Consider the following 26,233-nt stretch of genomic DNA (forward strand, 5'->3'; position numbering starts at 1 on the left):
AGACCATGGATGAGTCCATCTGAGGCTCTGGCCTGGCTGTACCGCATCTCTACTTCCCTCTTCAAGCCCCAGTTTCCCTACCTCCACACTCAGGGGCCACCTGGACCTCGGTCACCCCCATGGGCATCTGAGAAATGGGTCTATGGGAGACCTGAGGACTTACCCGTAAGCCCCGTTGCTAATGAGTTTGATGGTCTCGAAGTCATTCTCACATGGCTTCCTCCGTGATGGGCCGACGAGGGCACGGTTCTGGGGGGTGGGAAGGGGTCAGGGTCCTGCCCCACCTCAGAGCAGGCCAGGCTCTCCCTGCCCTCAAGTCCTAACCACTGGGCCTGGCATCTGATGCTACTTCCTCCTTCCAAACTTCTCCAGCTCAGCTTCTGAGTTTCTGAGCTTTGGCTCAAGTCATGTCCTCCTTCCAGAAAAGTCTTATACATCTTTCCAAACTTCCCTTTCCAGTGCCTCCTCCAGCCCTGTCCTGCCCAACTGCCATGACAGAGTAGTCTCACTTGCCTCTACCTTCTCCCTAAAGTCACAAGCATTTATTAAGCACCTACTAGATGCAAAACCTCAACAAACCCAGCCTCTCCCACACTTGCCTGGTCTACCCTGAAAAGAACAAGACAGGCAAGAGTGCCAAAGCTCTGTGACTTACCTCTGGGGACTCAGGTGCTGGGGGCTGTCCTCCCTCTTCCAGCTGACTCAGAGGCACCATCTCTGTAAGACAAGGGAGGAGCCTCAAATTGGGCCTCCATGCCCTGCCCCTCCATCCCCTAGAGAGTTCCCACGGCTTCCAGGGCTCATTCCGGGCTGGGGACATGGTGCCTCCCAGACCAGCTCCCATGATGCCACCACTGAGCCCCTACTAGGTCCAAGTCTTGGCCAAACCCAGGAGGCCAGACTCAGCAATGACGGAGAAGACTTCTAGAAGGACCAGTGGGGGGGATCCCTGGGTGGCGCAGCAGTTTGGCGCCTGCCTTTGGCCCAGGGCACGATCCTGGAGACCCGGGATCGAATCCCACGTCGGGCTCCCGGTGCATGGAGCCAGCTTCTCCCTCTGCCTGTGTCTCTGCCTCTCTCTCTCTCTGTGTTTGACTATCATAAATAAATAAAAATTAAAATAAAATAAAATAAAATAAAATAGAAGGACCAGTGGGAAGCCCAGCCTCAGAACGGCACAGCCATCATCCTGGCTCCAAGCCTTGGGCCTGTTAACACAGGCTGTGACATGGGCCCTCTGGGTCTTGGCTCTTAATATCCTCCTTGGCTTAGGGTGTGGCCCAGGGAGCCCCCACTCCTATTTTCTGGCCCTAGGGCTTGGCAGAGGAGTGGCCCCAACTGAGTGGTTGGTGAACATGAGCTGTGATGATGGCAATGAAGACAGTGTCTCATGGTTGCAGGGCAGGCCTGGGATGGGACAGTGGAGTCTCATGGGTAAGGGAGGCCTTGGTTTGAATACAGCCCCTTTTACTCAATGGATTCCCCCCTGGGGGCACTGGGTACATGATCTGCCCCATCGTCTCAGCCTCCAACAGCCTGGCCACTTTCTGCCTCCTCTGACACTGGGGCCACCCACAGCGCTACCTGCAGTATCTCCCTCGGACGCCTGAGCAGCCGTGGCCACACAGCAAGTCTACGAACAGTCTGGCCTTGGGCTCCCCTCTGAGGTCTGAATCCCTGCTCAACCTCATCTGCCCAGAGCCTCAGTCTTTCCAGCTTCAAATGGGGACAATGGCAGCCCATTATCACATGGCAATGATGTTAGAAGGACAGTGGCCACTGGTGGCAAAGCCCTGTCAACCCTGTCACCTCCTCCCGGCTACCCTGCTTCCTCCGCTCTAGCCACACCCTCCTCCCCGCTCTTCTGCCCACGTACCAGGCACAGCTCCATCTCAGGGCCTTTGCTTTCACCCTTCCCCCTCCTGGTTCACCCCCTCTCTTGCCCAGATCTGTACCTGCTCGCCTCTCCAACCACCAGGACTCAGCTTACACATCACCTTTTCCCAGAGCCTCCCACGACCACATCAGATCCAAGTTCAATGCCCCCCTGGTACCACGTCACAGTTCTCCTGCCTCAGCTTTCTGGGGGCAGTTCTGGATCAGCTTGGTCAAGCCCATGGATTGCCCTGTCTGATTCCGAGTCCACCTCCTGGGCCACCATCAGATGAAATCGGGAAAGCACTTTGTAGTTTGTAGGATGATGTGAATTGAATGCCTTCGCTAATGGTGGCTCCCTCGCTCCCTGGCCCATCTTAACTTGGCACCGGAAGACACTGAGGCTCCTGGACCCTGGCAAGCCAGAGGGTCTGATGTGGAGCTGTCAGACCCAGGAACCCTAGGCACTTTCCCACAGTGGGCCCTACAAGTGTCTGAGGGCAGGGCCACAGAGACAAAGGACAGTACAGCAGCGTGAGGTCAGTCCCTGGGCCTGGGTTGAATCACAGGTCTGCCCTGACAGACCTTGGTTTTCTCTTTTCACCCGATTCCCTTGTCAGCTCACCCTCGAGGGGGTCCTTAGCCAGACCCAGCTGCCCAATGATGTACTGTGGCAGGTCCGTCTTGATGCCCTGGCCCTCTCGGGCCTGGCCCTCAGCAGCCTCCAGCAGGTGATAAAACTCCTCAGGGTCAAATTCCTGCACGTGCAGAGAGCCTGGTAAGCCAGCGCCTGGTGCCACCTCCAGGCCCTGGCACACGCGGTTCCCTCTGCCTGGGGCAGCCTGAGTGGCAGCTCCAACCCTCCCCTCTGAGTCTTGGCTCCTAACCACGCTTCCCCAGGGAAGGTAGCCCACCCCGGCCCGGAGGTACCCTGTGTCCCTCTCCAGACTCTTTCCAGAGGGAACTCTCTGGTATCCCGGCACCACCATCAGGGACCTGGCCTCAACTCTGCTGGGCCCCACACCTGGCCATGGGCAGAGACTCACCAGGCACTCAAGGAGTCTTGCTGGCCTCGAGATGATGATGAGCAGCTTCCGGACAAGCTGGACAATGAAGCCGACCTCCTCGCTGTCGGAGCGCTCATGGGCCTGGGGGCAGGTGGGTGATGGTGTCACCTGCAGGCCCTTGGTCCTGCCCTCTTGGGGACCCCAGACCCCCGCCCCCCACGTACATCTTGCAGCAGCCGCTCCAGCTTCTCCTGCATCTCCAGGAAGTAGCGGGAGGTGACGAGCGCCTCTCCGGACTTGGCCAGGCAGTCTCGGGCCAGCTCGATGATCTGGTGGTGGATGAAGCCAAGGACGCCATCGGCCAAGGCCAGCCGGGCGCCGGGCGCAAAAGCAGCAAGGAACTCCTGCAGACGGCCTTCCATCTGCGCCGTGGCCTGGGCAGGGTGGACGGGGCAACCTGGTCATTGGACGGGGCTGGGGAGCAACACACAGATGGGGCAAGAGAGACAGTTGGGGAGAGAGACATGGTGATGGGGGTGATGGGGTCAGAAAACTGGTGGGGGAGGGGGGAGGGGAAGAAGCAATATGTCTAGGTTGGAGGGGTGGTTTGAGACAGAGAGACAGGGACAGACAGAAATGGACAGAGCCAAGAAGACAGAGTGCCATGGAGGGATAACTACATGGAAGGGAGTTAGGGCCGGTCTGGCCATCGGCACTGCCCACCTTGGGGAACCTCTCTCGGTACACATGATTCATCATGACGATTTCATTGTCGAAGTTCCCTGTTGTGCGTCCCGGGCTGGGGGAGGGAGGGGTGGACGGACAGTTAGCTTGTGACATGGGACCAGAGGCCCAGTCCAGGGAAGGGTCAAGGCTCAGTGGCCAAGCTTGGACAGGGGCAGGGGCAGGATGGAGGAGAAGCCACAATGTGGGCCCCAAAGCCAGTCCAGGGAGGGGCTGGGGTCAGAGGTCCAGACCCACCTGAGGCTGCGGGAACGGGGGCGGAGGTGGGGTGAGCGGTGGCCGCCCTCCTCATCAGCCACACTCTCTGAGCTGCGGAAATGCTTGGACAGGAAGCATAGTTCATCCGGCGTCGGCTGGAAAGGAAGCTGGTGGAGGCGCTCCCGGGAGGATGAGCTCGACTGGCAGGAGGGGGTATCAGGGCCACGAGTTCACAGTCAGCGCCAAAGCCAGAACCCCAACATTACCCATCAAGGCCCAGGCTGTCTGCTGGTCATTAGGTGGCAATACACGCCTGCCTGGCTCCTATGCATCCTTCAAAACCCCAGCTCTGATGCCCCCTCCTCCAGCAAGCCTCCCTGCCTCCTCCCTAGGTGACCCCAAGATTCTCTCTGGCCAGGCACAAACCCCATGGAATGGGGATGTCTGTGTCCCTCAGACTAGGGGCTTGGGGGATGGAGGCTGAGTCTTTTCAGGGACCCATGCATTGCCCAGAATGGGGCACAGAGGGGCCAGCCAGAATATATGCTGACTGGACAGCTATCCAAACCTCGATAAAAACCAAAGACGTGTCCCGCCCCACCTCGCACCCGCCTGTCTGCTGGCCAAGGTGGGACTGTGGGTACCGAGACGGTGGAGCTGGGCGTGTTGGTTCCATAGCCAGAAGATGGGAGGGATGCAAGGGACCATCTTCTGCCGTCAGCCCTAGAGGGGAGAAACCAGAATAGTTGGAAGGAAGGCATGGCCGCCATGGCTCTATGTCCACAGGGACTAAGGACAGACACCATGGCTGGCAGACAATGGCCCTGTTGGAGGGAAAGGGCTTCTGAAAAGGCTGAGAACAGAGATTCAAGGTGAACAAGTCCACTGTGTTTTTTCCTCGTCCTGCAGACACCTCCTCTGGCAAGTCCTCCTTGACCCAGCTGCCAGCGCATACCCCATCAAAGCTCTGACTTCCCTGAGTTGCAGCTGCTGGGACATCTGCTGGTCACCCCCACCAGCCTGACTGGCAACCCAAGGGCCGAAGTCCAGCCTCGCCTCCTCAGCCCCCAGCAGGGGGTATGGCACAGAGGAAGTGCTGAATAAATGTTACTAAGCGAACAAATGACATTTAAGCGCCTATACCCAACACATCCTTCATCAGCTCTCATCAGGTGAATTAGTGACTTTTGGTGAATTAATAGTTTTTAGATTGGAAAAAAAAAAAAAGTTTTTAGATTGGAAGGCGTGCCCTCCTCCTCCCCAAGGGCTCCCTGAAATTACCTGTCCACGCGTGGGATGTGGCTGCAGAAGGCCGTGCATGGTTGCCAGGGGCAGAAACCAGAGGGACACCACCAGAGGGCAGGGGGTAGGGGAGGGGAAAAACTGAATGAGGAGGCAGGTCCAGCCACCAAGCGCATGCCCCTGCCTGTCCCCTCACCAGCCACACTGCCACCATCCCTCCAAGCCAGTGACCACTCACTCACCTTCGGGCAAAAGGGAAGTTCACAGCAGATGCAGCTGAGAAATTCCGAGGACTATCCAGGGGGCTGTTGCCTGCTGAGGAGACGGCAGGGGAAACTGAGTCAGGGAGGGCAAAGACAGGACACTGCCCCTGCCTGCTTGTTCCCACACTCACCTGTGGGGACTGAGAGCGGAGACAGGGGCCGGGAAAGGGTTGGTGAGGGTGTTCCTACCACCAGGCTTTTGCGGTTCCCACTGCGGCAGCTGTCGGGAGAGATGGGGGCAAGGTCAGGCGCCGGCCCAGGCCTCAGGGCTCGGAGGACTGTGTGCCCAGGCCAGAGCATACACACGGGCCTTGGGGCAGGATGGGAAGCTAGGTATGACCACTGCCACTCTGGCCCTAGCTGGACTCCTGAGTGGACCCTAGCCCAGCCTTTGAGGCCTGGGGTAGTCATTTTTGACAAATACTACGTATTATGAAAACCACTGTTATTATCAGCGGTGGCATGAAGCCCTTGTAGCCTCCCGGTGGACCCTGCACATGGCCAGGAGCCCCGGCTCGCCTTCCCATGCTTCTGTGTTCACCATCCCACCCCCACAACCTCTGCCTTTGCCATGCCCACTGCCGGGAACACCGGCAGATAAGGCAGAGGGTGGCGAGGACCCTCGAGCTCACAAGTGAATTGAGGCAGTTCCCCACTCTAACCCATATACCCCTTCCTAGGCCCACTGCCCCAATCTCTTGGCAACCCTCCTCCCCCAGTTTCCCCGCAAATGCCAACCTGACCCTTAAAAACCCACAAATCAGCATCTTGCACAGTTAGGTCCTATCCTTTTTTTTTTTTTTTTTTTTTAAAGATTTTATTTATTCGTAAGAGACACACAGAGAGAATCAGAGATGTAGGCAGGGGGTTAGAAGCAGGCTCCCACGGGGAGCCTGATGCAGGACTTAATCCCAGGACCCCCGAGATCACGACCTGAGCCAAAGGTGGACACCCAACCACTGAGCCACCCAGGCATCCCAGGTCCCATCCTTCCTAACTTTTGCCCACACATTTCCCTCCCTCTCAGTTCCCTTCTGACTTCCAGACACCCCACTTCCTCGCCCCCTGCCCAGGCCACTCCCACCCTTGCCCAGGCTCTCCCATCGGGCCCTGGCCCCAGCCCCCGCCCTGGTAGAGGGAAATTGAGAGCAACACCGTCTCCCCTCCCTCCCCAGCGCAGTCGCCCAGCAACGGCTCTGCTCCTCGCTCTCTCGACAAGTGCATCAGCCCACATACTCTGAGCCGCCAACGCAGCTCAGTGGCTCAGGGAGGGAGAGATGAAACCTCAGGGCCTCACGGGGCCAGTGATGGTGTCCCCGGCAAAAGGCACCGCGCAGGCCAAGGTGTGGGACGGCGTGGTCAGCAACTGGCCAACTGACGCAATAGGACAGACAGGGAGGAGGGATCCAGGCTGCCCACAGCTCCATGTGCAGCTGCTCTTCCAAGCCTCAGTTTCCTCATCTGTGAGGTGCCAGGAAGGTTTGATGAACTACATACACAGCGTCCAGCTTCGGGCCCGGCACTAGGTAGACCGTGGTGAGCATGTACAGTGCTGTCCAGTACGCACAGCGGGAGGGCAGGCGACACCTCCCCAGTGAATTCAGCCACCATTTGCCCATCCCAACAACCCTGAAGGTGTGAGAGACCACCTGCACCCCCTGCCCAGCCTGGGAAACTGAGGCCAGATGTCAACAGCCACAGGGAGCTGTCCTGTAGGCTGATGTGCAGAAGCAAAAGTGAAACCCACAGGTTCCTGCAAAACTTCCTGCTAACACCCACCCCCCACCCATAGAGCCGCCGGTCTCACATCCTCTCCCAGCCCTCATCTGGGTCCTCAGCCCCACGCTGCACCATTTGTCACCAGCAGCAGCCTTTGGGAAAAACACTTGGCCCACCTCCCTCTTGCGCTCAGGCGGGGCCTTCTTGAAAACACAGGCATATCTGAGGTCTCTAAAGGGGGAACTGGGCAACATTTGTTCACTTCCCGAGCACCTGTCAGGTGTCCACTGTTTGGTCAGCCCTCCCTGGAGAAGGCCCAGGACCCCAAGAAGCCACCTAGCCATTTGATAAACACCCATATGGAACAACACAGAGTGACAATATGCCAGAAAACGCTGGCCTGAGGCCAGTTGCCTCCACCTGATTGCTGGGGTGCCCGTAAGCCCTCTGTTGCTACAGGAGAAGGAGAAGAGGAGTCTAAGCCCATGCCCTGAACCTAGTATTCGGGGTCCTTTAGCAGCTGCCGTGAGTGCACAGCCTTTGCCTGCGCTCCCCTATAGGAATGCCCCAACCCAGTGCCAGTGAAACACCCAAGAACAGAGAGGTTAAGGAACTGCCTGAGGTCACACAGCCAGGCAGTGGCTGAGCTGGAGTATGAACCCAAGTCCTGTGAAGTCCACAGCCCTTACTTGGCCTTTGCATTTCAGAAAGGGAAACAGAGAGTCCAAGACAGACCAGGCTTTGCTGTGGCTTAAACCCGGTAAACACACGATTTTACCCGCTCCTGCCACGCCACCTGCACGCTAGCCTCGTGCAGCAAATATCTGCTTCTGAAACAATATTTCCGCTGAGGGGGCCCCAGGGACAGACAAGCTTCAGTTTTTCCAAGAAGATCCTCCCCAAGGCTGCCCAGGCCTACAGACCCAGGTTCGAATCCTGATTCGGCCCCAACCCCCTGCTGCCCCGTGTCACCACCCTAGCTGCGGACCCGGCGGGCCGACAGCCAACTCCGGGTAACGAGGGGCGAAAGGAGGGGGTCCGGGCCCCCAGCGACTATCCTGACCGCAAAGCGTCCTCCCCCTTCCCCCTGCCGCCGCACACAGCGGCCCTCGCCACGCCGCCGGGATATACTTCTGGCAACTCGTGTTTGCTTGGCCGGCCGCCGCTCCTTAGCCCGCACGGTGCCCCTACCTCTTGGAGCGCTGCAGCAGCGCGCCCTTGGCAAGGCGGCTCCGGTGGCCTGGCGCCGCCACCGCCGTCCAGTAGCTGGGGTCGGACATGCTGCTTCTCTTTGTGCCGCCGCCGCCGCCCGAGACCCGGGAGGCGCGGGGGCGCAGCCGGCGGCGGCGGGGCGCTAACCTCCGCGGCCGGATTGGCCCCGCGAGCCCCGCCGAGCGGGGCAGAGGGTGCGCGCCGCGGGGCTGGGGGTAGGGGGCGAGGAGGAAGCGCGCGCCCCAGAGCGCGGCCGGGAACCCCGCCCAGACGGGCGCGGGGGCGGGGCCTGGCGGGGGCGGGGCCAGCCGGGGCGGGGCGAGCACGCGGAAGCGAAGCCGGCGGGCCCGCGTGCAGGCTAGTGGGCTGGGCGTTGCCAGGGCCGCGGGCGGAGGGGCGGGGCGTTGCCAGGGCCGCGAGCAGCGGGGGCGGGGCGCCGGCGCCTGGCAGGGTTAGACGGTGGAACCAGGCCCCCTTCCCTCAGAATGTAAATCTGCTCGCGCGTCCCCCTTTCCCTCTCTCCCCCCGCGCTGACCCCTTCTGAGTGTGGCACTTGAGAACTATCCAACTGTCTGGGCTGGCTCATGCTACCGCGCCCACGCAGGCTCCACTTCTCGGAATGTCCTTCCTGCCTGGCAAAATCCAGCGTCCCCTCTCCTGGGAAGCCTTCCTTTCCCTGCGTGTCTGGCTCTGTCTTCTCTTGGACTCCTTGGGGGGTCCCAGCATCTCCCAAAATGGCCTGGCAGAAAGGGCATGTTTAGCAAACTGAGTCGGGGCATCTGACAGGCTCTGTCTGCCTTTGTGATGGAAAGGCCATCAGCCTGAGTATAGTCAGGACTCAGGGGACACCTAATTTAACTTCTCAGGCCTGTCTTCTCAATTGTAAAATGGAAGGGAAACTGGGCTGACAGGATGATTGCAGGAATTAGATGTAAGGTGGCACCTACCGTGCCTGATACATGTTTGATAAATGTTAGCATCAGGCTAACTTCCAGGCCTCTGATTCTCCATCTACAAATGTCTCCTCCTGAAAATGGAATAGAATTGGAGGCACAGAAAGTGCTGGGAGTACAGTACTTGTTCACCATGGAAATAGGACTGTCTCGAACAGTCGGCAGTGAATTAATGCTTCTTCCTCTCATGACAGCCCCAGAAGACAGAGATAGTATCACCCTAATAGTAGCCCCCTCACAGGCCACATGACACTTTGGGAACCAACCTAGGCCTGACACTGAAGCCCAGACCCCACATCTGAGAAGAGAAGGCAAAGAGAGTTGCCCCTGCCTGGTATATAATCCTAACTCTCCCCAACCCTCTTGCCACTAATTTTGCTTCTTGGGTATCTCAAGAGACTCCCCATCCTGTCTTCATGGCCAGTGTCACTCTCAGGTATCTACTGGGTGTGTCATCCCAGAATGCTCTCCATTTCCAGGTCCCCCAGGCCTGGGTCTCAAACACCCATTTCTGGTCACTCACTCACTCAACATTTATTGAAAAGCTGCTGTGTGCCTGACCCTCTGCTGAATTGTGAGGACCCTGCCCTCAGAGGCCCCAAGTCTAGTTGGGGAGGCAGAGGGTAAATAGGAAACAATGAAATGATTAGGGTAATTTCAAACACTGAAGTCAAGAAAGGAAAGGGACAGAGGTAACACTGGCAATGGATGACTTTAGCCCAAAGGCCTCTCTGAGGAGGTGACACTATAGCCAGCTGAGACATTGAGAAGGAAGAGGAGCCAGCCATGCAACACAGTGTTTCAGGCAGAGGGCACAGCTTGTGCAAAGGTCCTGAGATAGGACTGAGGGGAAGATGCCAGCAGGGCTTACCACATAAGCCTCATGCATTGCAAGACGACTGCAGTTGTACAGCAGAACCAGTGGGAAGCCATGCAGAATGTGTGAGCAGGGGAAGGGTGTAATCTGAATTGTTTGTCAACAACCCCCCACCCCCCACACACACACACCACCACCACCACCACCACCACGTCTGCCATGGGGAACAAGAGCTGTCAGGGGCAGGGGTGCAGATGGCAGAAGGCTAGTTGAGGCTATGACAAGGTCTGGGAGGGGGACACTGAAGCCTGGACCAGGGTAAGAAAAGTGGGTAGATTCTGAACATGTTTGAGGTCAATGGATGGGCCCTGCCAAGGAAGGGGCCAGATGTGGAAGGGAGGATGGAAGTGGTCACTTATGACCTAAGGGTGTTCAGTATGAGTCACATGCCAGGGACAGAGCCTCCTGCATGTGGGGAATGCAAGATCCTCAGGTCTGGGGACCCAAGTAGGGATGGAGTCACGGTCTCGTGTCACCGTATGTTGACATGCTGTGCCCATGAACCCTCCCCACCATGTGTGCCAGGGACACTGCTGCACATTCAGTAAAGGAAGCACCCAGCTCAATCCCAGCTGTGGCTGCACCCTGCACCACCTACATGCCCCGCATTACACCCACTGCTCTGGCATCCCCAGCAGTCACTTCTCCCACGCCCATCTGGCCTCAGTTTTGGTCTCCTCTGCACAACAGGGCTGCAGCTGACAATCCAGAGCGCCTGTGGCCATGGCAAAGGCCTCCCATGAAAGGGTGACTGAGCCACTGATTTCTGGCACCAGCCCACTGCCCACCAGACCACATCCCTCCCCAACTCATACACCCTCCATGGCTCCTTGTTGCCTTTACAATAAAACCACACTTCTGGGTGAATCCCTCTCCTAGGGCTCAGATCCTAACCCTGTCTGTGACTCAGGATCTGCCTCCCTCTGCTTGTGCTAGTGACTGTGTAAATGGCAAAGCACTAGTGAGCATACAGACCCCTACCCCCAACCCTTCCTTGGTCTGACCACCCCAGCCCTTCCCCCCTTGCCCATACACTGTGCGCACCCCTCCCAGCCCCATATGCTGCTGTGTGGTTCTTAGTGCCCTGGAGATAAAAATGCAAATTCCTCCTGTCCTTGCCATTCAAGGCCCCAGAGGGAACACTTCTGACAATGCTTCTTGTTGCGACCTTGTGGGAGAGGGCCAAATTCACCACATTCTCCCAATTACCTCGCACCCACCACCACCACCACCACCATCACAAGCAGAGCCCTCCTACCTACTTCGCCACAAGCATTAACTGAGCATCTGCTGTATACCAGGCCCTGCCCTAGGATAGAGGACAGATCCAGGTCTGGCCCTCAAGGGGCCCCAAAACCTCTGCGTGAGAAAAGCAACCCAATAATCACACAAGAAAACATGGAAATCACACTCATGATGCAGTCTCCATGAGGGAAATGGGCAGATGTAATGGATATAATTGGGGCTTGGGAGGCCCTGATAGGGTGGTTCAGAAAAGCTTCCTATCTGAGGGCTTGATAGAGACTTGACAAATGAAGAAAGAAGGAAATGGAGCTCTGGGTGGAGGGGCAGCACATGCAAAGGCCCTGAGGCTGGACCAGCTTATGTTCTGGCAGCCCGGGAAGCCCATGGCTAGAGTTGGGTGAACCAGATGGGGAAACAGACAGGGAGGAGGTGTGGGGTTGCAGGGGCCAGACTCACAGGGCCCTGGAGGAGAAGGGAACAAATGTGGGCTTGTTCCTAGGGTGCTTGGGGCAGGGAAGTTAGGGACCCATTTCCTTGCCTGGCCCAAGGTGATGTGGTTCTGCTGCCCTCTGGTGGTGGGTGAGGAGTCTTTTCTGCTCAGAGCCCTAAACTCTGCCTCCATTTGCTCCTGGTAAGACTGGCTCAGCGGCTGCCAACAGGTCCCTCCCCTCATCCTGTCCTCATCCGAGGTAGAATCCAAGGGGTCGGTGTCAGACTTGGCCCGACCGTCTCTCAGGATGCCCATGGACAACACACTCTGAAGTCCTGAGTTTCTTCCTTCCCTAAATGAGGGGTACAGCAGTCCCTGTCTCCCACTGGACACCCTGACCTGGTCCAGGCTCCACCAGCTCCTACCCAGATGTCCTAGCCACCTCCCTGACTCTGCTACCTCCATTCCTGTCACCTGCCCCCAGCAGAACTTTCTTCCCCCAAGGCAGCCACAGAGACTTTAAAAGTCTTGGTGCTGCCTCAGGATCTTTGCAAGTGCAATTCCCATTGTCTGGTGACTCTCTCCTAGCTCTGCCTAGGCCTTGACTAAAACACCCCCAAGAGGCCACCATCTGAATGCATCCTGTCTGTCCACTCGTTCATTGCCCACCTCCTGAGAGCTGATAGCCCCATGAAGGAGGGGCTATGTTAATCTTGTTCACAGCTATGCCCTTAGCACCTGGCTTGCAGTAGGTGCCTACTTAATGAAGGAACCGTCTGTTATCAGCACCCACTGTGGGCTCCAAATTGTTCTCTCTTTTCCTCATTAAAGGTCTGTGGAAAGAATCTAAGCAGCTCATTCATACTGAGGTGTAAATGATTGATGGGCCCTCTAATTCCAGGCATCACTGACTCACACATCTGCCCCGTCCCTGCAGTTTTCCCAAGCTGTGCGAAGAGTCCATGATAACCCTGATATTCCCTCCTGTGTCCCCCCTGTAGGGGACAAGACCCTGAGAGGTGCCAGTCACCTGGGGTGAGGTGGTTCAAACCCTCAACAGACTCTGGCAGGCAAGCTGGCCCTGATGTTTGGTCCCCAGACATACTGAACCAGGAGAACTGGTGTCTCCTCTCTGAGCCTCGGTTTTCCCAGCTGAGAAATGGGGCCAGGAAGGGCACCTCCCTCCCGAGGTTGTGGAGGAAATAAGGTGTTTGGTACAGAGCTGGCCCTCAGTCAAGCTGGTTCATTCTTCCCTACATCACTTTGCCTAGTTCAGGGCACAGGGGTATAACAGTGAACTCTTAGCCATGGGGTGGGTGTGTGTCCATCTGTCTGTACATTCAGTGGGAGGGGCTTTCTGGCCAGCTGAGGTGGGTGTGGGGAGGGTCCTTGAGGTCCTAACCTGGAATGCCAGGCTGATTCAGTAGGGAGGGCCCAAAGCAGGCTGGGAACCCAGCACCTGTCTCAGGGATGTCCTTGGGCAATAGCTCAAGTTCTGGCCTCACCTTGGCCACCTGTGGGATGGGAGGACCTGTTGGCTATGGCTGAAAATGGAATTTCCCTATCAAGGCCTGAGTCTGGATAGCAGTTTCATTTAACAGAGGGGTAAACTGAGGCCCAGAGAGGTGATGTCACCAGCCCACAGTACCTCAGGGAGGAGGCTGGGTCTAGGCAGCTTCCGAGGCTCTAGGGTGCCAGGGCAATGTCCGAGCCCCGCCCCCATGTGCTGTCACTTACCTCCAGGGGTGCAAGCCCAGAGAGGGGCTGCAGGGGCTGCAGGGGCTGCTGGGACTCAGCAAAGATGGGCTCTGGCTGCTCGGAGACAGACTGCAAAGAAAGAGGCCGGGGACGGTGAACCTGGTGGTGGTGGCCGCTGCGTGTGGCCAAATCCGGAGAGGTATCAGGACTTAGGTTCCCTTAGGGAGAAGGGGCCCCAAGGCCCGGAATTCTGGGTCTCTAGCAGGCCGCGAGGGCGGGGCCTGACAGATGACCCCGGAGGGCTCCCCGGAGGCGGCGCGATGCGACTCTGGGCGACTTAAACAGAGACGCGGGGGAAGGGCGGTCGTCGGTCTCTCTTCCCTCCACCCTGTCTCCCCACTTCTCCCCCAAGCACTCACTCAAGGGTCAGAGCCGGGATGTGCAGCTTGTCCCTTCGAGACTTCATGCCGAGGCCGGGGCTGCGTCTACGCGGCCGGGTGCCAAAGCCCCCTTGGTGGCCCCCAAGTCACGACCGTGGCGCGATCGGACAGACCCACAGACGCGGACGTGGGGACAGCACGCCCGGCGGGCGCGACCGACGCGGCGCTGAGGCTGGGCCGCTGGGGGCGCGGGGGGCGGGCTCTCTCCGCCCCGGGGCGGGGCTCGAACCCCGCACCTGCGCGCAGGCCCAGCCCAGCAGGAAAAGTCGGGTCGCGGGAGGCTGGAGCCGCGGGTGTCACCCCCTCCCGGAGGACGACGCCGAGGCTGCCGGGTCTCGAGCCCTCTGGTGCGCGGCCGGAAAGGAAGGGCGGTCACGGCCTCCTCGATGGGCAGTATTGCTCCATCGTCTGGCCCCGCCCCTTCCCGGCTGCGGCCCGGTGTCTGCCCTCGCCCCGCCCCCGGGGGGGTCCCTCGCACCCCGGATCTGAGCGCGTCCTGCCCGGGTTCCCCCACCCCCAGCAGCGCAGCGCAGCGGCCGGGGCCCCTCGCCGCCGTCCCAGCATCCCCGCGCACACCCGAGGCCCGGCCCACGCCTCCAGGCCTTTGCTCTGTCAGGAGCGTCGTCCCCCGTCCCCCTCACTCATATCCGAGCTGAGTCCCACGGGCCCCCCTCCCGAGAGCCGTCCCTACGCAACCGCCCATGGCGCCCCCAGCCCTGCTCTCCCTTGTGCCCAGCGCATATCCCAAGAGTCCAGGTTGTTTGTGTCTGGCTATGGCCCCCTTGGCACCCCACTTGGACCCAGTCACGAACACGGCAGGTAGCAGAGTCTCTGTCCTCGTCCTGCCCCCGTAGCCCAGGACTTTGCCCTCCAGGTTCTGCCAGATTCCGGTCCACCACCCTGCCCCCAGCCTGGGCAAAGGCCAGGGACAGTGCCCGCCTTCTGGTCAGTGTTGGAGCCCTGCCCCTGCTGGGCCCCTCGGGCTCCTCCCCAGCAGCTGCACTATCCCCAGTTCAACAGGAACAGATGGTCTGGGCTTGGGGGCCAGTCTGACCCATCCCCATCATCACATTTCAAACTCTCACCCCAGCCCCAGGACCTGCTCCATCTCCTCTCCCTCCACCTCCCCTGTGCTCTTTTCACTCCAGCTACCCCTGTCTCCATGGTGTTCTTCCAATGCCAAGCTGGTTTGCACCCCAGGACCTTGGCCCATGCTGTTCTCTCTAGCTGGAATGACATTCCCCTTGGACGTTCCCACTTTCCTCTTCCTTTTTTTCCCCCGATCGAGGCTCAAATGTCACCTCCTCCAAGAGGAGCAATGTCTTCAGGGCTAAAGCCGTTTAATTCCCCTCCACCCCCTGCATAATATCACTTTGCCATCACCCTCCCCAAGACAGTGTGAGCTCAGGGGCAGGGTCCAACATTGGATCCTGTCTCTGGGTCTCCCGTGCCTGGAACAGGGCCCGCCACGCAGTAGGCACTCAAAAATAAGTTTGTTAAGTGAAACCACTGCAGGTCAAGAGAATTCTCACCCCTCAGGCTGACACAGCCCCCAAAGAGTGTCTACACTCACACAGTTCCGGGGCATCGGCACAAGGCGCACCCCTCCCTGTCCTGGGCTTTGGTTTCTCAACTGTAAACTGGCAAAGGCACTGACCAAAATGTTCTGCGAGCTTTGGGGATCCAAAAATGACAACCTAAGGCCCCTGGGTGTCTCAGTCGGTTAGGCATCTCACATTGGCTCAGGTTGTGATTCTAGGGTCCTGAGATCGAGTCCTGCATTGGGTTCCCTGAACAGTGGGGAGTCTGTTTCTCCCTCTACCCCTCTCCCCTGCTTGTCCTCCCCCCCTCAAATAAATAGATAACATCTTTTTAAAAATTGCCAGCCTCCAGAAAAATGCTACAGTGACCCTAAGAGATACACTTTTCTACCTGTGTTCCCTGAGAGTGAGTTCCCCATCATGGCGGGGCATGCAAGCTGGTTCCAAAATACTTGGCTGTAACTCTACAGTTTGGACTTTAGATGCTAGCTGATTTTCCCTTTTCCAGGCCAGATGCCCTTGTGCCAGTGCGGCAACCCAACTGCACTTCTGTCTCAGCTGCAAATTGGCATGGGCCTCCCAGTTCGTGAGAGCCAAGTGAAGCACTTCTGAAGCATTTTGCAAACAACAAGGGGAAAGGATCAAGGTGAGAAACTTTGTTATAACTATTAAATTCACAATTTGGAAGCTGCTGCTGAAAAATCTGTGCCCAGGACCACAGGGCCCAGCCCAGCCCACTGGCCTTAGATGAACTCACCCACGTCCCCGGCGTGGCAGGCTCAGCTCCTTCTGAAATGAGAGGAAACAGGGGTCATTCCCAAGGAGACAAGCCCTTCACATCCCTGGCCCTCCACTCAGGTCACTCCCCAGTTGGCCCCTTGGTCACCAGGTCTGGACAATGCCTCCTTTCTGCTGCCCAACACACTGGGCCGTGCGTGCCCTGCCTCAGAGCCTTTGCACTGGCTCTGTCATCTGCCAGGACGGCCTTCCCTCCCCTCTGGTTAGTTAATTATACATCATCCCCTCAGCTCAGGCATCCCTTCCTCCTGGAAGCCCTCTCAGACTCCCAATCACCTCCCTGCCCAGCTCATACCCTACTTGTACCTAAAAATAGCTTCATTATTTTAAATAACAAATTAGTTATATTTATAAAGAAGTATATCAATAGTTGTTACATACTAACAATCTGTTGAGAAAAGAGAGATTCTTGACTCATCCTCACCCTGCCCCCTCCCAGATTTGAAAGCAGTCCCCCCTCTCCTTCACCTGGCAAAGCCTATGCAGATTTGCATCTTGGGAACCACTGGGGAGTGGGGGCCCTGATCTGTGACTCCCTACTGAAGACCCTTTTAGAGCTCAACAAGCTGATCTGCACCAACCCTGGGTGTCCTCACCAGGGCAAAAAGTCCAGCACTTGGGGTCCACAGTGACCCCAGAGTCCATCCTCAAATGTGGCTCACCCAAGAAGGTCCTTAAATTCCCCAAAGGCCATGTAGTACAAGTTTAGAACCTGGGGATACTCAGACCTGGGTCCAGATCTATTTATTAGCTGTTCCTTCCTGGCTGTGAGACCTCGAGCCAAATAACTTGTACTATCTGTGCTTTGATTTTCCCATCTCTAATGTGGAGGTCACATCAGGAGGGTCCAGGGTAATAAGGAGCAGTCAGTATTACTGTTGCTGTTGTGTGTTGTGGTGTTGTTGTTGAGCTCACCAAGGGCCTGGGCAGACTACCATAATATCTGATAGATTTTACATTTACTGAGCCACCTACAACAGACCAGGAGCAGGAGTCATTTTACAGGCAGGGAAACTGAGGCACAGAGGGTAGCCAGCTGCCCATGTCTCTTGGTAGAGAGAGGGTGGGGAATCCAGGTCTCTGGACATCCCTCCCCCCCCCCCCCAACACACACACACCAGGGCCTTCCAGTCGAGGACACATGACTATTTTTACCTAGGTGGGCTCTGGGCTGCCCACATCCAGAGCGGGGCGTTCACCATGGCAACGATTGACGTCATCAACCTCCGCAGCCAATTCAAGGGGGCCGGAAGCTGCCCTGCGCAGGACGGGGCTGGGAGAGGTTGGCTGGGTCCCCCAACAGGGGAAAGGGCAGGTCTGGGGGATTGAGGTGTCACTCAGAGGCCTGACCCCAGCTACTTTGAACCCACAAAACAAAACCGAGCTGTTCAAGGTGGGAAGAGGCTGACCTGCCATCTGAGATGTTTCTGTCTCCCTGAATGAATGCTTCTGGGGATCGAAAGCTCCCTGTCATTCAGGGCAATTGATCATTATAGTCCCAGGAGCCACCACGACCATTAAGGCCTCCTTCTGCCCCCTCCAATTGTTTTGAGATCATATGTCAGCTTTCCCCTCTCTAACCTGTGAAGACAGTGAGGAGCTGGCATCTGACCCCAGGGCTACTTGCTGCAACCCCTCCTCCCACCCCAGCCATCTCCTTCCAAAGCCCCAGGCAGTCCTGGGTTCCCAGTCAAGCTCCCCCTCATCTGAGCTGTGTGACCCGTGCCAAGCAATCTCGCACTTCTGTGCCTCAGTTTCTTCATCTGGGAAGCCTCCCGGTGACACAGGGTCCCGGGAGGAATCAAGTAGCAAGCTAAGGACCTGGCACCAGCGGAGAGGCTTCAATAAATCAGAGCCAAGACAATGATTTTGTGAGGTTAATAATAACCACCAGTGGAACCACAAATTTTAATTTGCTTCCAAAATACAGAAAGATGTGAAGTGGCAGAGAGAAGCGAGGGAAGGTCGGCAGCTCTCGGCAAAGGCTGGATGGAAAGCTAGGACCACATGGAACTCTCCCGGCACCGCCCCCGGACCCTCTGCTCCCAGAGCCATCTGCTTCCGCCCTCAGCCCCCTCTTTGCAGGCTGTTCCCCAAGGAGTGACTCCTGCGTAGACTGGGGTAGGTGGGGGCCCGATCCCTTGGAATTGCCCTTTAAAGATAATATTTACGGCATCCTCTTCTGTTCTTGGCTGGGCTGGGCGAGCTGCCTCCCAGCCAGAAGCCTCAGCTCCATCCTGAGGAACCCCCAATCTGGAGAAGACAGAGCAGGGCGTGGACACCTCCATACTGGAGGCATTAGGGGGGACCCAGAGGGAGAGAAGAGGCTGGAGCAGGCAGCAGGGGGGTGGGGAACGACAAGAGACTTCCTGCCTCCCCCTCCCCCGGCTAGTGAGAATCTATAGGGTGGAAGTGGGACTCAGCCCAGTTGGCACCAAGCCCTGGGGGAAGTTGGCAGCTGCAGTGAAGGGAGAAAAGTCAGCAGGGACCACATAGCACCCGCCTGAGGGCTTTGGGGAGGAGCAGAATAAGTGGAACTGCGCTACAAGGAGGCAAGATGGACCTTCCGGGGAACCTCTTCAGCAGCAGCAGAGACAAAGTTCAGTTACAAGCCCTGGCCACCTCTACTGCCCCTGGATTTGGGGATCTGGTGTTTTAAAATTCTGCCCTTTGTGAAGCAAGGGTCCAGGTGGTAGATGATAAAAATAATGATAAAATAATAAGAATAGGGCAGCCCGGATGGCTCAGTGGTTTAACACCACCTTCAGCCCATGGTATGATCCCGGAGACCTGGGATCAAGTCCTGTGTCAGGCTCCCTGCACGGAGCCTGCTTCTCCCTCTGCCTGTGTCTGTGCCTCTCTCTCTCTGCATCTCTCATGAATAAATAAATAAAATCTTAAAAAATAATAAGAAGAATAGTAGTTGTAGCAATAACAGCTCACTTTAACTGGCACCTGCAAGCGCTGCATGGAAGACTGAGCTTAGGGACGTCTGGGCAGCTCAGTGGTTGAGGGCCTGCCAGGGGCACCTGAGTGGCTCTGCCTATGTCTCTGCCTCTCTCTCTGTCCCTCATGAATAAATAAATGAAAAAAAAAAAAAAAAAGACTGAGCTTAACCCAAACCAGTAAGGCCCAGTTGCCAGCTCTTCCCTTGATAGAATGCAAACTGGTGGTGGGAGGGCCAGACCAGGTCCTGTTGACCACCTCCCAGCGTCTTACATTGCCACAAGCAGGTTGGCCAGCATTCCCACCGGCTATTGCCTGCCCCATCAGTCAGTAACTGACAGGAACCCCCCCCCTTCCCCCCACCTTTCCTCAGGTTTTTATGAATTGACTCTTAGACCTTTGGCAAGTCAGCCTCCAGAGTATCTGATTGGCTCTGACCAGCAGGCTGCCACCTGACTGGCTGGGGGAGCTCCTGGGCCATTTAGGGGACTGTATAGTTAATGCCCCAAACCAAGGCCCTCCCACCACCAGGTACCCACAGGAGCCAGACTGGCTAGAATTCCAAATCTCTTACTCTCCCACTCTGAGCCTCAGTTTCTCCCTCTGAAAAAGGAGGCTAATAATAGCACTGATCTTGCACTTTTAGGAGAATTAAATGCATGTACAGAGCTTTGCATCTGTAGGTGCCAGTTAACGTCAGCTGTTATTTATACTAATCTTTTTATTTTTAAATATTATTTTCATTGGGACGCCTGGGTGGCTCAGCGGTTGAGCCTCTGCCTTCAACTCAGGGCGTGATCCTGGAGTCCTGGAGTCCCGGGATCAAGTCCCACATCAGGCTCCCTGCATGGAGTCTGCTTCTCTCTCTGTCTATGTCTCTGCCTCTCTGTGTGTGTGTCTCTCATGAATAAATAAACAAAATATTTTATTTTATTTTTTAAAAAAAGATTTTATTTATTTATTCATGAGAGACAAACACACACACAGAGAAAGAGAGGCAGAGACACAGGCATAAGGAGAAGCAGGCTCCATGCAGGGAGCCCGACGTGGGACTCGATCCTAGGTCTCCAGGATCAGGCCCTGGGCTGAAGGTGGCGCTAAACCGCTGAACCACCTGGGCTGCCCTCTCATGAATAAATAAACAAAATATTTTTTGAAAATTATTTTCATTGTCTGGGGCACCTGAGTGGCTTGGTCGGTTGACTGACTCTTGATTTCAGCTCAGGTCACAATCTCAGGGTCCTGGGATGGAGTCCCGTGGGTGGGCTCTGCTCTCCGGTTCGGAGTCTGCTTGTACCTCTCCCTCTGCTCCACCTCCTGGCATATGCTCTCTCTCTTAAATAAATAAACTATACCTTAGGGACACCTTGGTGCCTCAGTGGTTGAGGGTCTGCCTTTGGCTCAGGTCATGATCTGGGGATCCTGGGATCAAGTCCCGCATCAGACTCCCTCCGGGAGCCTGCTTCTCCCTCTGCCTATGTCTCTGCCTCTCTCTCTCTCTCTGTCTCCCATGAATAAATAAATAAAATCTTTAAAAAATATATTTTCATTGTCTCTTACTTGGTAGTTCACTCCAGGCCCCTCCCTCCCTGGCTTCTGGCTCCCTCTTTGCCCCACACGGGCTCCAGAGGAGTCTTTCAAAGCCCTCAGGTCTGGTGTGTCTTCTCTAGCTCCAGGACTTTCCATAGCTCCCCATCACCCTAGGGGGAAAGTCTAACCTCTTTAAAATTGGTGCTGGAATCCCTTGACGCAGACAGTCCCCTCTCGCCCCCAGTTCTAGTGCTGAGAAATAGCTTCTAGCTTCTAGTTTCCCCATACAACACATAGAGTTACATGCTTCTGAGCCTTGGCACAGGCTGTGCCCTCCACCCAGAAATCCCTCACCCATCTGGGCAGTCCCTTGTCCCTCTGTCTCCATGGAGGAAGACCTGCTAGTGCAGGGCTGGTCTGGAGGGGGAGCCAGACCTGCCTAGGTTCAAATGCTGCCTACCTCACCTACATGCTGTGACACCTGAACAGTGGCTACGTTTCTCTGAGCCTCAGTTTCCCCTTTTGTAGTATGGGACTCGTCATCAGGGTAGGGATACCTCCTCCCCACGGAACAGGCCCCCACTTCCTGACGTCAGCAGCGCCCCCATTCGCCTACCCGATGGCAGTTTCTCTATTTTAAGAGGCCGCGGGCGGGGCTTGAATCTAACTGGGGCTCCAGGCGGGGCCTGTCCCCCCACAACACCCCACTGCTCACCGCCCCCTCCTCTACACCCAGGCCCCTCACTCCTGCCTCTGGCCTCGGACTTCCTCCTGTCGGATCCCCTCCCCCACCACACCTGGCGGGGGTGGGAGTGTTTCTGCCTCGCAGCTCTGCCCCTGCTCTCCCTGACCAACCCCCTCCCGCCGCCCAGTCCTTTCTAGGTTTTAGCCTCCTTGGGACTCTTCTATTTCCCCATGCACCCACCACCACCTGCGCCGCCACCCGCGGCTGCTTCCTCTGCTCCAAGGCCACCCAGCAACGCTTGGTTCAGGCGCCTTTTCCAAGTATGCCTGAGCGTCCCACACTGCAGCTGACCGCTCCCTGGGGTCACTGATGCTCCCAACACGCTGGGAGATCTGGGGGAGCGGTTTCAGAGGTGAACACCCCGCTGCCTCTCCGCTGCCGGGCACACAGCAGGCACTCAATAAATGTTCGTTGTGTAAATGATGAATCTCGGGTTCCCGGGTCGGCAACCTGGCAGCTTCTTAAGGGTGTGGTCTAAGCCCCAGAGGGTTTGGTTCGATCACCTTAATTCCCTTTGCACAGAGGCCCAGAAAGGTCAAAGAAGTGGCCCACCGGAGTCACATGGCCCCCGAGTGGGCTCAAACTCTGACACCTATGTTCTTACCTCCTGGTAACGCAGCCTCCCAAACACAACCCCAGGCCAAAGGGCAGAGAAGGAAAGCCTTTATGGCAAATGGGGAAACTGAGGTCCAGAGAAGCAAAAGTGGCTCCCGCCCTCCTCCTCCACCCCCGCAGGCAGTTGGCAGTGTTCTGTGCAATAGAGAGCTATTTCAGGCCGCTGGATTGAATCCCTGTCGGCCCACCTCGAGTTTGTGACTCTTCCAGACCCCAGCCTCAGTTTCCTCGTTTGACAAACGGGCGCCTGGACAGCCCCGACCTCCCCGGCTCCCCTTAGGGGTGATCTGAGGCTGGGGCGCGGTGGCGCAGCAAAGGCACGAGACTGGCAATAATACACATTAATTAATAGTAATGTATCACTAGTAAAGAGATTAATACAGGGATGAACATATGGTGAGCGCGCAAGGGCTGCTGTTGCTTGTATTATTATTAGAACAGCTGGTGGCAAGGGGGGCAGCCCTCACTCCCTTTCTCCCACCGTAGCGCCTGGTGCCTCAGTTTCCCCATCTGTCAAACGGGGCATATCCCCTTCCCACCCGGCAAGAAGCACTTTGAGAAGCGGGTGGGCAGAGGGAGCGATCGGAGCGCGCGCCCCGCCTTCCGCCTCAGTTTCTCCAGACACCGAAGCCCCGCGCCCGGCACCCAGGCCAGGTCCACTGCGCTGTGCCCTCCGCCCGCCCACGCAGGGGCCTCACCTGGAGCCCTCGGCGCCGCAGGAGGCTCGGCTCGTCCATGGCCCGCTAGTCCGCACCGCCCGGCCCGCCCCCGGCCCCGCCCCAACCTGCCAAGCCCCGCCACCCCGCGCCATTGGTCAAGCCGGTCAGCTGACGCGGCCTAGCCCCGCCCCCGCGGAGCCCTCCTCGAAGGGCCCCGCCTCCGTCGTTGGATCGCCGGACAGCCCTTCCCAGCCCCACCCTACCCGCCCCCCACAGCCAAGATGAAAACATTTTTTTTGGTTTTCAATGAATCCACCCAGACGTAAGGGAACATTATCGTCCCCATTTTGCAGATGAAGAAACTGAGGCCCATAGAAGTTCATTAATGTGCCCAGGGCACACAACAAGGCTGGTTCTAGGGTGAAGTGAATGAGGCACTCCGTTCCCTGCAACATTTAAGAGGACCCACTAATACCAGTAATTAAGATACACAAGATTTTAATACCATAACTTAAAGAATCTAAATTAAGGTGGTGCTCCTGGGTGGTTCCGTTGGTTAAGCGTCTGCCTTCAGCTCAGGTCCTGATCCCAGGGTCTTGGGATGGAGCCCCACCTTGACCTCCCTGCTCAGTGGGGAGCCTGCTTCTCCCTCTCCCTCTGCCTGCCTCTCTGCCTACTTGTGCACTCACTCTCGCTCAAATAAATAAATAAAATCTGAAAGAAAAAGATTCTAAACAAATGCAAAAAATGTGTGATGAACTAAACATCAAAATTTCAAGTAAAGATAGGATCAGACTCCGCCCTTCCCTGACCCTGCCTCACTTGTTTCACCCTAATCCTAGCCCTGGTCCCAATAAAACTTTCTTTATAAGAATGGGCAGCCGCTGTTGTTGCCAGTTTCTGTTTTGAGGATGGCTGCTTTTGCCAAGCCACCTGGGCACCTGGCTAAGTGCTTGGTGAGGACCGCCTTTCACAGGTATCTGGTGATAATCGATCAGCCTCACTTTGCAGATAAAAGCCCCAAATCCCAAGACAGCATCCATGTTCTCTCTTTCCTTGGGACCCCCACTGTCTCTGCAGCTGCAGTTCCCCTTGGCTGCCCCACTGCTAGACCTAGATATTACTGTCTCTTCTCAGGTGAGAGGAGACCCCAGGGGGGACCCAATAACCTTTGAGGTTCTCTAGGCTCCTACCAAATTACAGTGGCCAGATTGATACATAAAAATAAAGGACGCCCTGACAACACTTGTTTTTCTCATCCACATTTTAAAATTGACATATAGGGCGCCTGGGGAGCTCAGTCAGTTAAGCAACTGCCTTTGGCTCAGGTTATGATCCCAAGGTCCTGGGATCCAGCCCCACTTCAGGCTCCCTGCTCAGTGGGGAGCCTGCTTCTCTGCCTCCCACTCCTCCTGCTCATGCTTTCCCAATTTCTCTCTCTGTCAAATAAATAAATAAACTCTTTTAAAAAATAAAATAAAATTGACATGTAATTCACACACCATAAAGTATATCTATCTATCTATTTATTTATTTATTTATTTATTTATTTATTTAAAATGTATCTTTTTAAAGAATACCACTCAGTGGTTTCTAGCATATTCTCAGAGTTATGTAATTACCACCACTATCTAATCCCAAACATTTCATCAACCCTCAAAGAAAACCTTTACTCACGAGCAGTCACAAACGGTCCCCCCCACCTCCAGCCCCTGGCAACAATCAGTCAGCTTTGTGTCTATGGATTTGCCAGTTCTAGACATTTCATGTACATGGAATCATACAACACACGGCCTTTCGTGTCTGGCTTCTTGCACTCGGTACAATGTTTTGAATCAGTTTGAATTCAAACTGATTGAGTTTGAATCAGTACTTCATTCCTTTTTTATGGATGAATAATATTCCATTGTGTGGATGGACCACATTTTGTTTATCCACTCTTCTGTTAATAGATATTTGAGTTTTTCCACTTTTTGGCTCTTGTGAATAGTGCTGCTATGAACATTCATGCACCAGTTATTATGCAGAAATATGCTTTTGATTCTCTTGGGTTTACACCTAGGAGTAGAATTCCTGGGTTGTATGGTAACTCTATATTCAGCTTTTTCAAAAACTGCCAGACTGTTATGAGCAGTCCAAAGCAGCCACTGTTATGGGCTGAGTAGTGTTCTTCCAAAACTCGTGTGTTGAAATACTCAGCACCATTACTTCGGAATGTGACTGTATTTGGAGATAGGGCCTTTATGGTTTTTTAAAAAAAAACATTTTATTTATTAATTTGAGAGAGAGAGAGAGAGAACACGAGCAGGAGGAAGGGCAGAGGGAGAGGGAGAAGCAGACTTCCCACTGAGCAGGGAGCCTGATGCAGGGCTCCATCCCATGACCCTGGGATCATGACTTGAGCCAAAGGCAATTCTTAACTGCTTGAGTCACCCAGGTGCCCTAGAGATAGGGCCTCTGAAGAGGTAATCAAGGTAAAATGAGGTTATTTTGAGTGGATCCTAATCCAATATGACTGATGTCTTTATAAGAACACAGAGGGCAGCCTGGGTGGCTCAGTGGTTTAGCACCTTCTTTCAGCCCAGGGTGTGATACTGGAGACCTGGGACCGAGTCTCATGTCGGGCTCCCTGCATGGAGCCTGCTTCTCCCTCTGCCTGTATCTCTGCCTCTCTCTCTCTATCTCTCATGAATAAATAAATAAATAAAAGGACACAGACGTGCACAGAGGGAAGGTCATGTGGACATTTGGGAATATGCCATCTGCAAGCCAGGGAGAAAGACCCCAGAAGAAACCAAACCTGCCAAAATCTTGTTCTTGGACTTCTAGCATCCAGAACTGTAAAAAAGTAAACTAACTTTCTTTCTTTCTTTCTTTCTTTCTTTCTTTCTTTCTTTCTTTCTTTCTTTCTTTCTTTCTTTCTTTCTTTTCTTTCCTTCTTTTTTTGATTTTATTTATTTATTTGACAGAAAATGAGAGAGCACAAGCAGCAGGGAGCAGCAGGCAGAGGGAGAGGGAGAAGCAGGCTCCCTGCTCACCAGGAAGCCCGATGTGGGGCTCGATCCCAGGACCCTGAGATCATGACCTGAGCTAAAGGCAGAGGCTTAACCAACGGAGCCCCTCAGGCACCCCAGGAAATAAATCACTTATTGAAGCCGCTCAGCCTTTTTGTTAACGGCTGCCCTAGAAAATTAGTACATCCACCCAGTTAAATTTAGTTTCAGATAAACAATGAATACTTTTTCAGTACAATGTCCCATGCAATCCTTAGTAAATAGACATGCTAATTCTAATTTAATTGGGTGTGTTCTATCTGGCAACTCTTCACTAAATGGACTTCAGGCTGTAGCTTGCCTACCTCAAGTGATGGGAAGCTCACGCCTTGTAGGGCCCAATGGCTCTATTTGTGGTTTGTTTTGCCTAAAAATTCTCTTTGAGTCCAAGCTGAGATGGACATGTGACCTAGAGACTTTCATCCACCTCAGCCACTGTGATT

General features: G+C 55.6%; 1 protein-coding gene across 20 annotated transcripts in view; it reads right to left on the minus strand.

Annotated features, from left to right (window-relative positions):
* The window catches only part of MAST3 (microtubule associated serine/threonine kinase 3), a 39,124-nt gene extending 16,244 nt beyond the window's left edge, over window positions 1-22,880 (minus strand). For 2 of the 20 annotated variants that reach the window (XM_072786767.1, XM_072786750.1), the window contains exons 1-14: window positions 22,777-22,830; window positions 16,202-16,233; window positions 13,503-13,592; window positions 5,461-5,549; window positions 5,309-5,381; window positions 5,106-5,126; window positions 4,433-4,547; window positions 3,864-4,024; window positions 3,606-3,681; window positions 3,107-3,316; window positions 2,922-3,023; window positions 2,501-2,633; window positions 656-717; window positions 164-249 (exon numbers count right to left, since the gene is read on the minus strand). In XM_072786767.1, the coding sequence (XP_072642868.1) occupies window positions 164-249; window positions 656-717; window positions 2,501-2,633; window positions 2,922-3,023; window positions 3,107-3,316; window positions 3,606-3,681; window positions 3,864-4,024; window positions 4,433-4,547; window positions 5,106-5,126; window positions 5,309-5,381; window positions 5,461-5,549; window positions 13,503-13,592; window positions 16,202-16,233; window positions 22,777-22,815 (1,289 nt within the window). In that variant the 5' untranslated portion in view covers window positions 22,816-22,830. Of the gene's footprint in view, window positions 1-163; window positions 250-655; window positions 718-2,500; window positions 2,634-2,921; window positions 3,024-3,106; window positions 3,317-3,605; window positions 3,682-3,863; window positions 4,025-4,432; window positions 4,548-5,105; window positions 5,127-5,308; window positions 5,382-5,460; window positions 5,550-8,239; window positions 8,410-13,502; window positions 13,593-13,882; window positions 14,057-16,201; window positions 16,234-22,776 lie in introns of those variants that run through there. The other 18 variants (XM_072786756.1, XM_072786751.1, XM_072786755.1 and 15 more) reach the window with 18 other exon arrangements.
* Window positions 22,881-26,233: the final 3,353 nt, after the last annotated feature.

The sequence above is a fragment of the Canis lupus genome, chromosome 19 (genome assembly GCF_048164855.1).
Source record: "Canis lupus baileyi chromosome 19, mCanLup2.hap1, whole genome shotgun sequence".
In the NCBI taxonomy this organism is placed as follows: domain Eukaryota; kingdom Metazoa; phylum Chordata; class Mammalia; order Carnivora; family Canidae; genus Canis; species Canis lupus.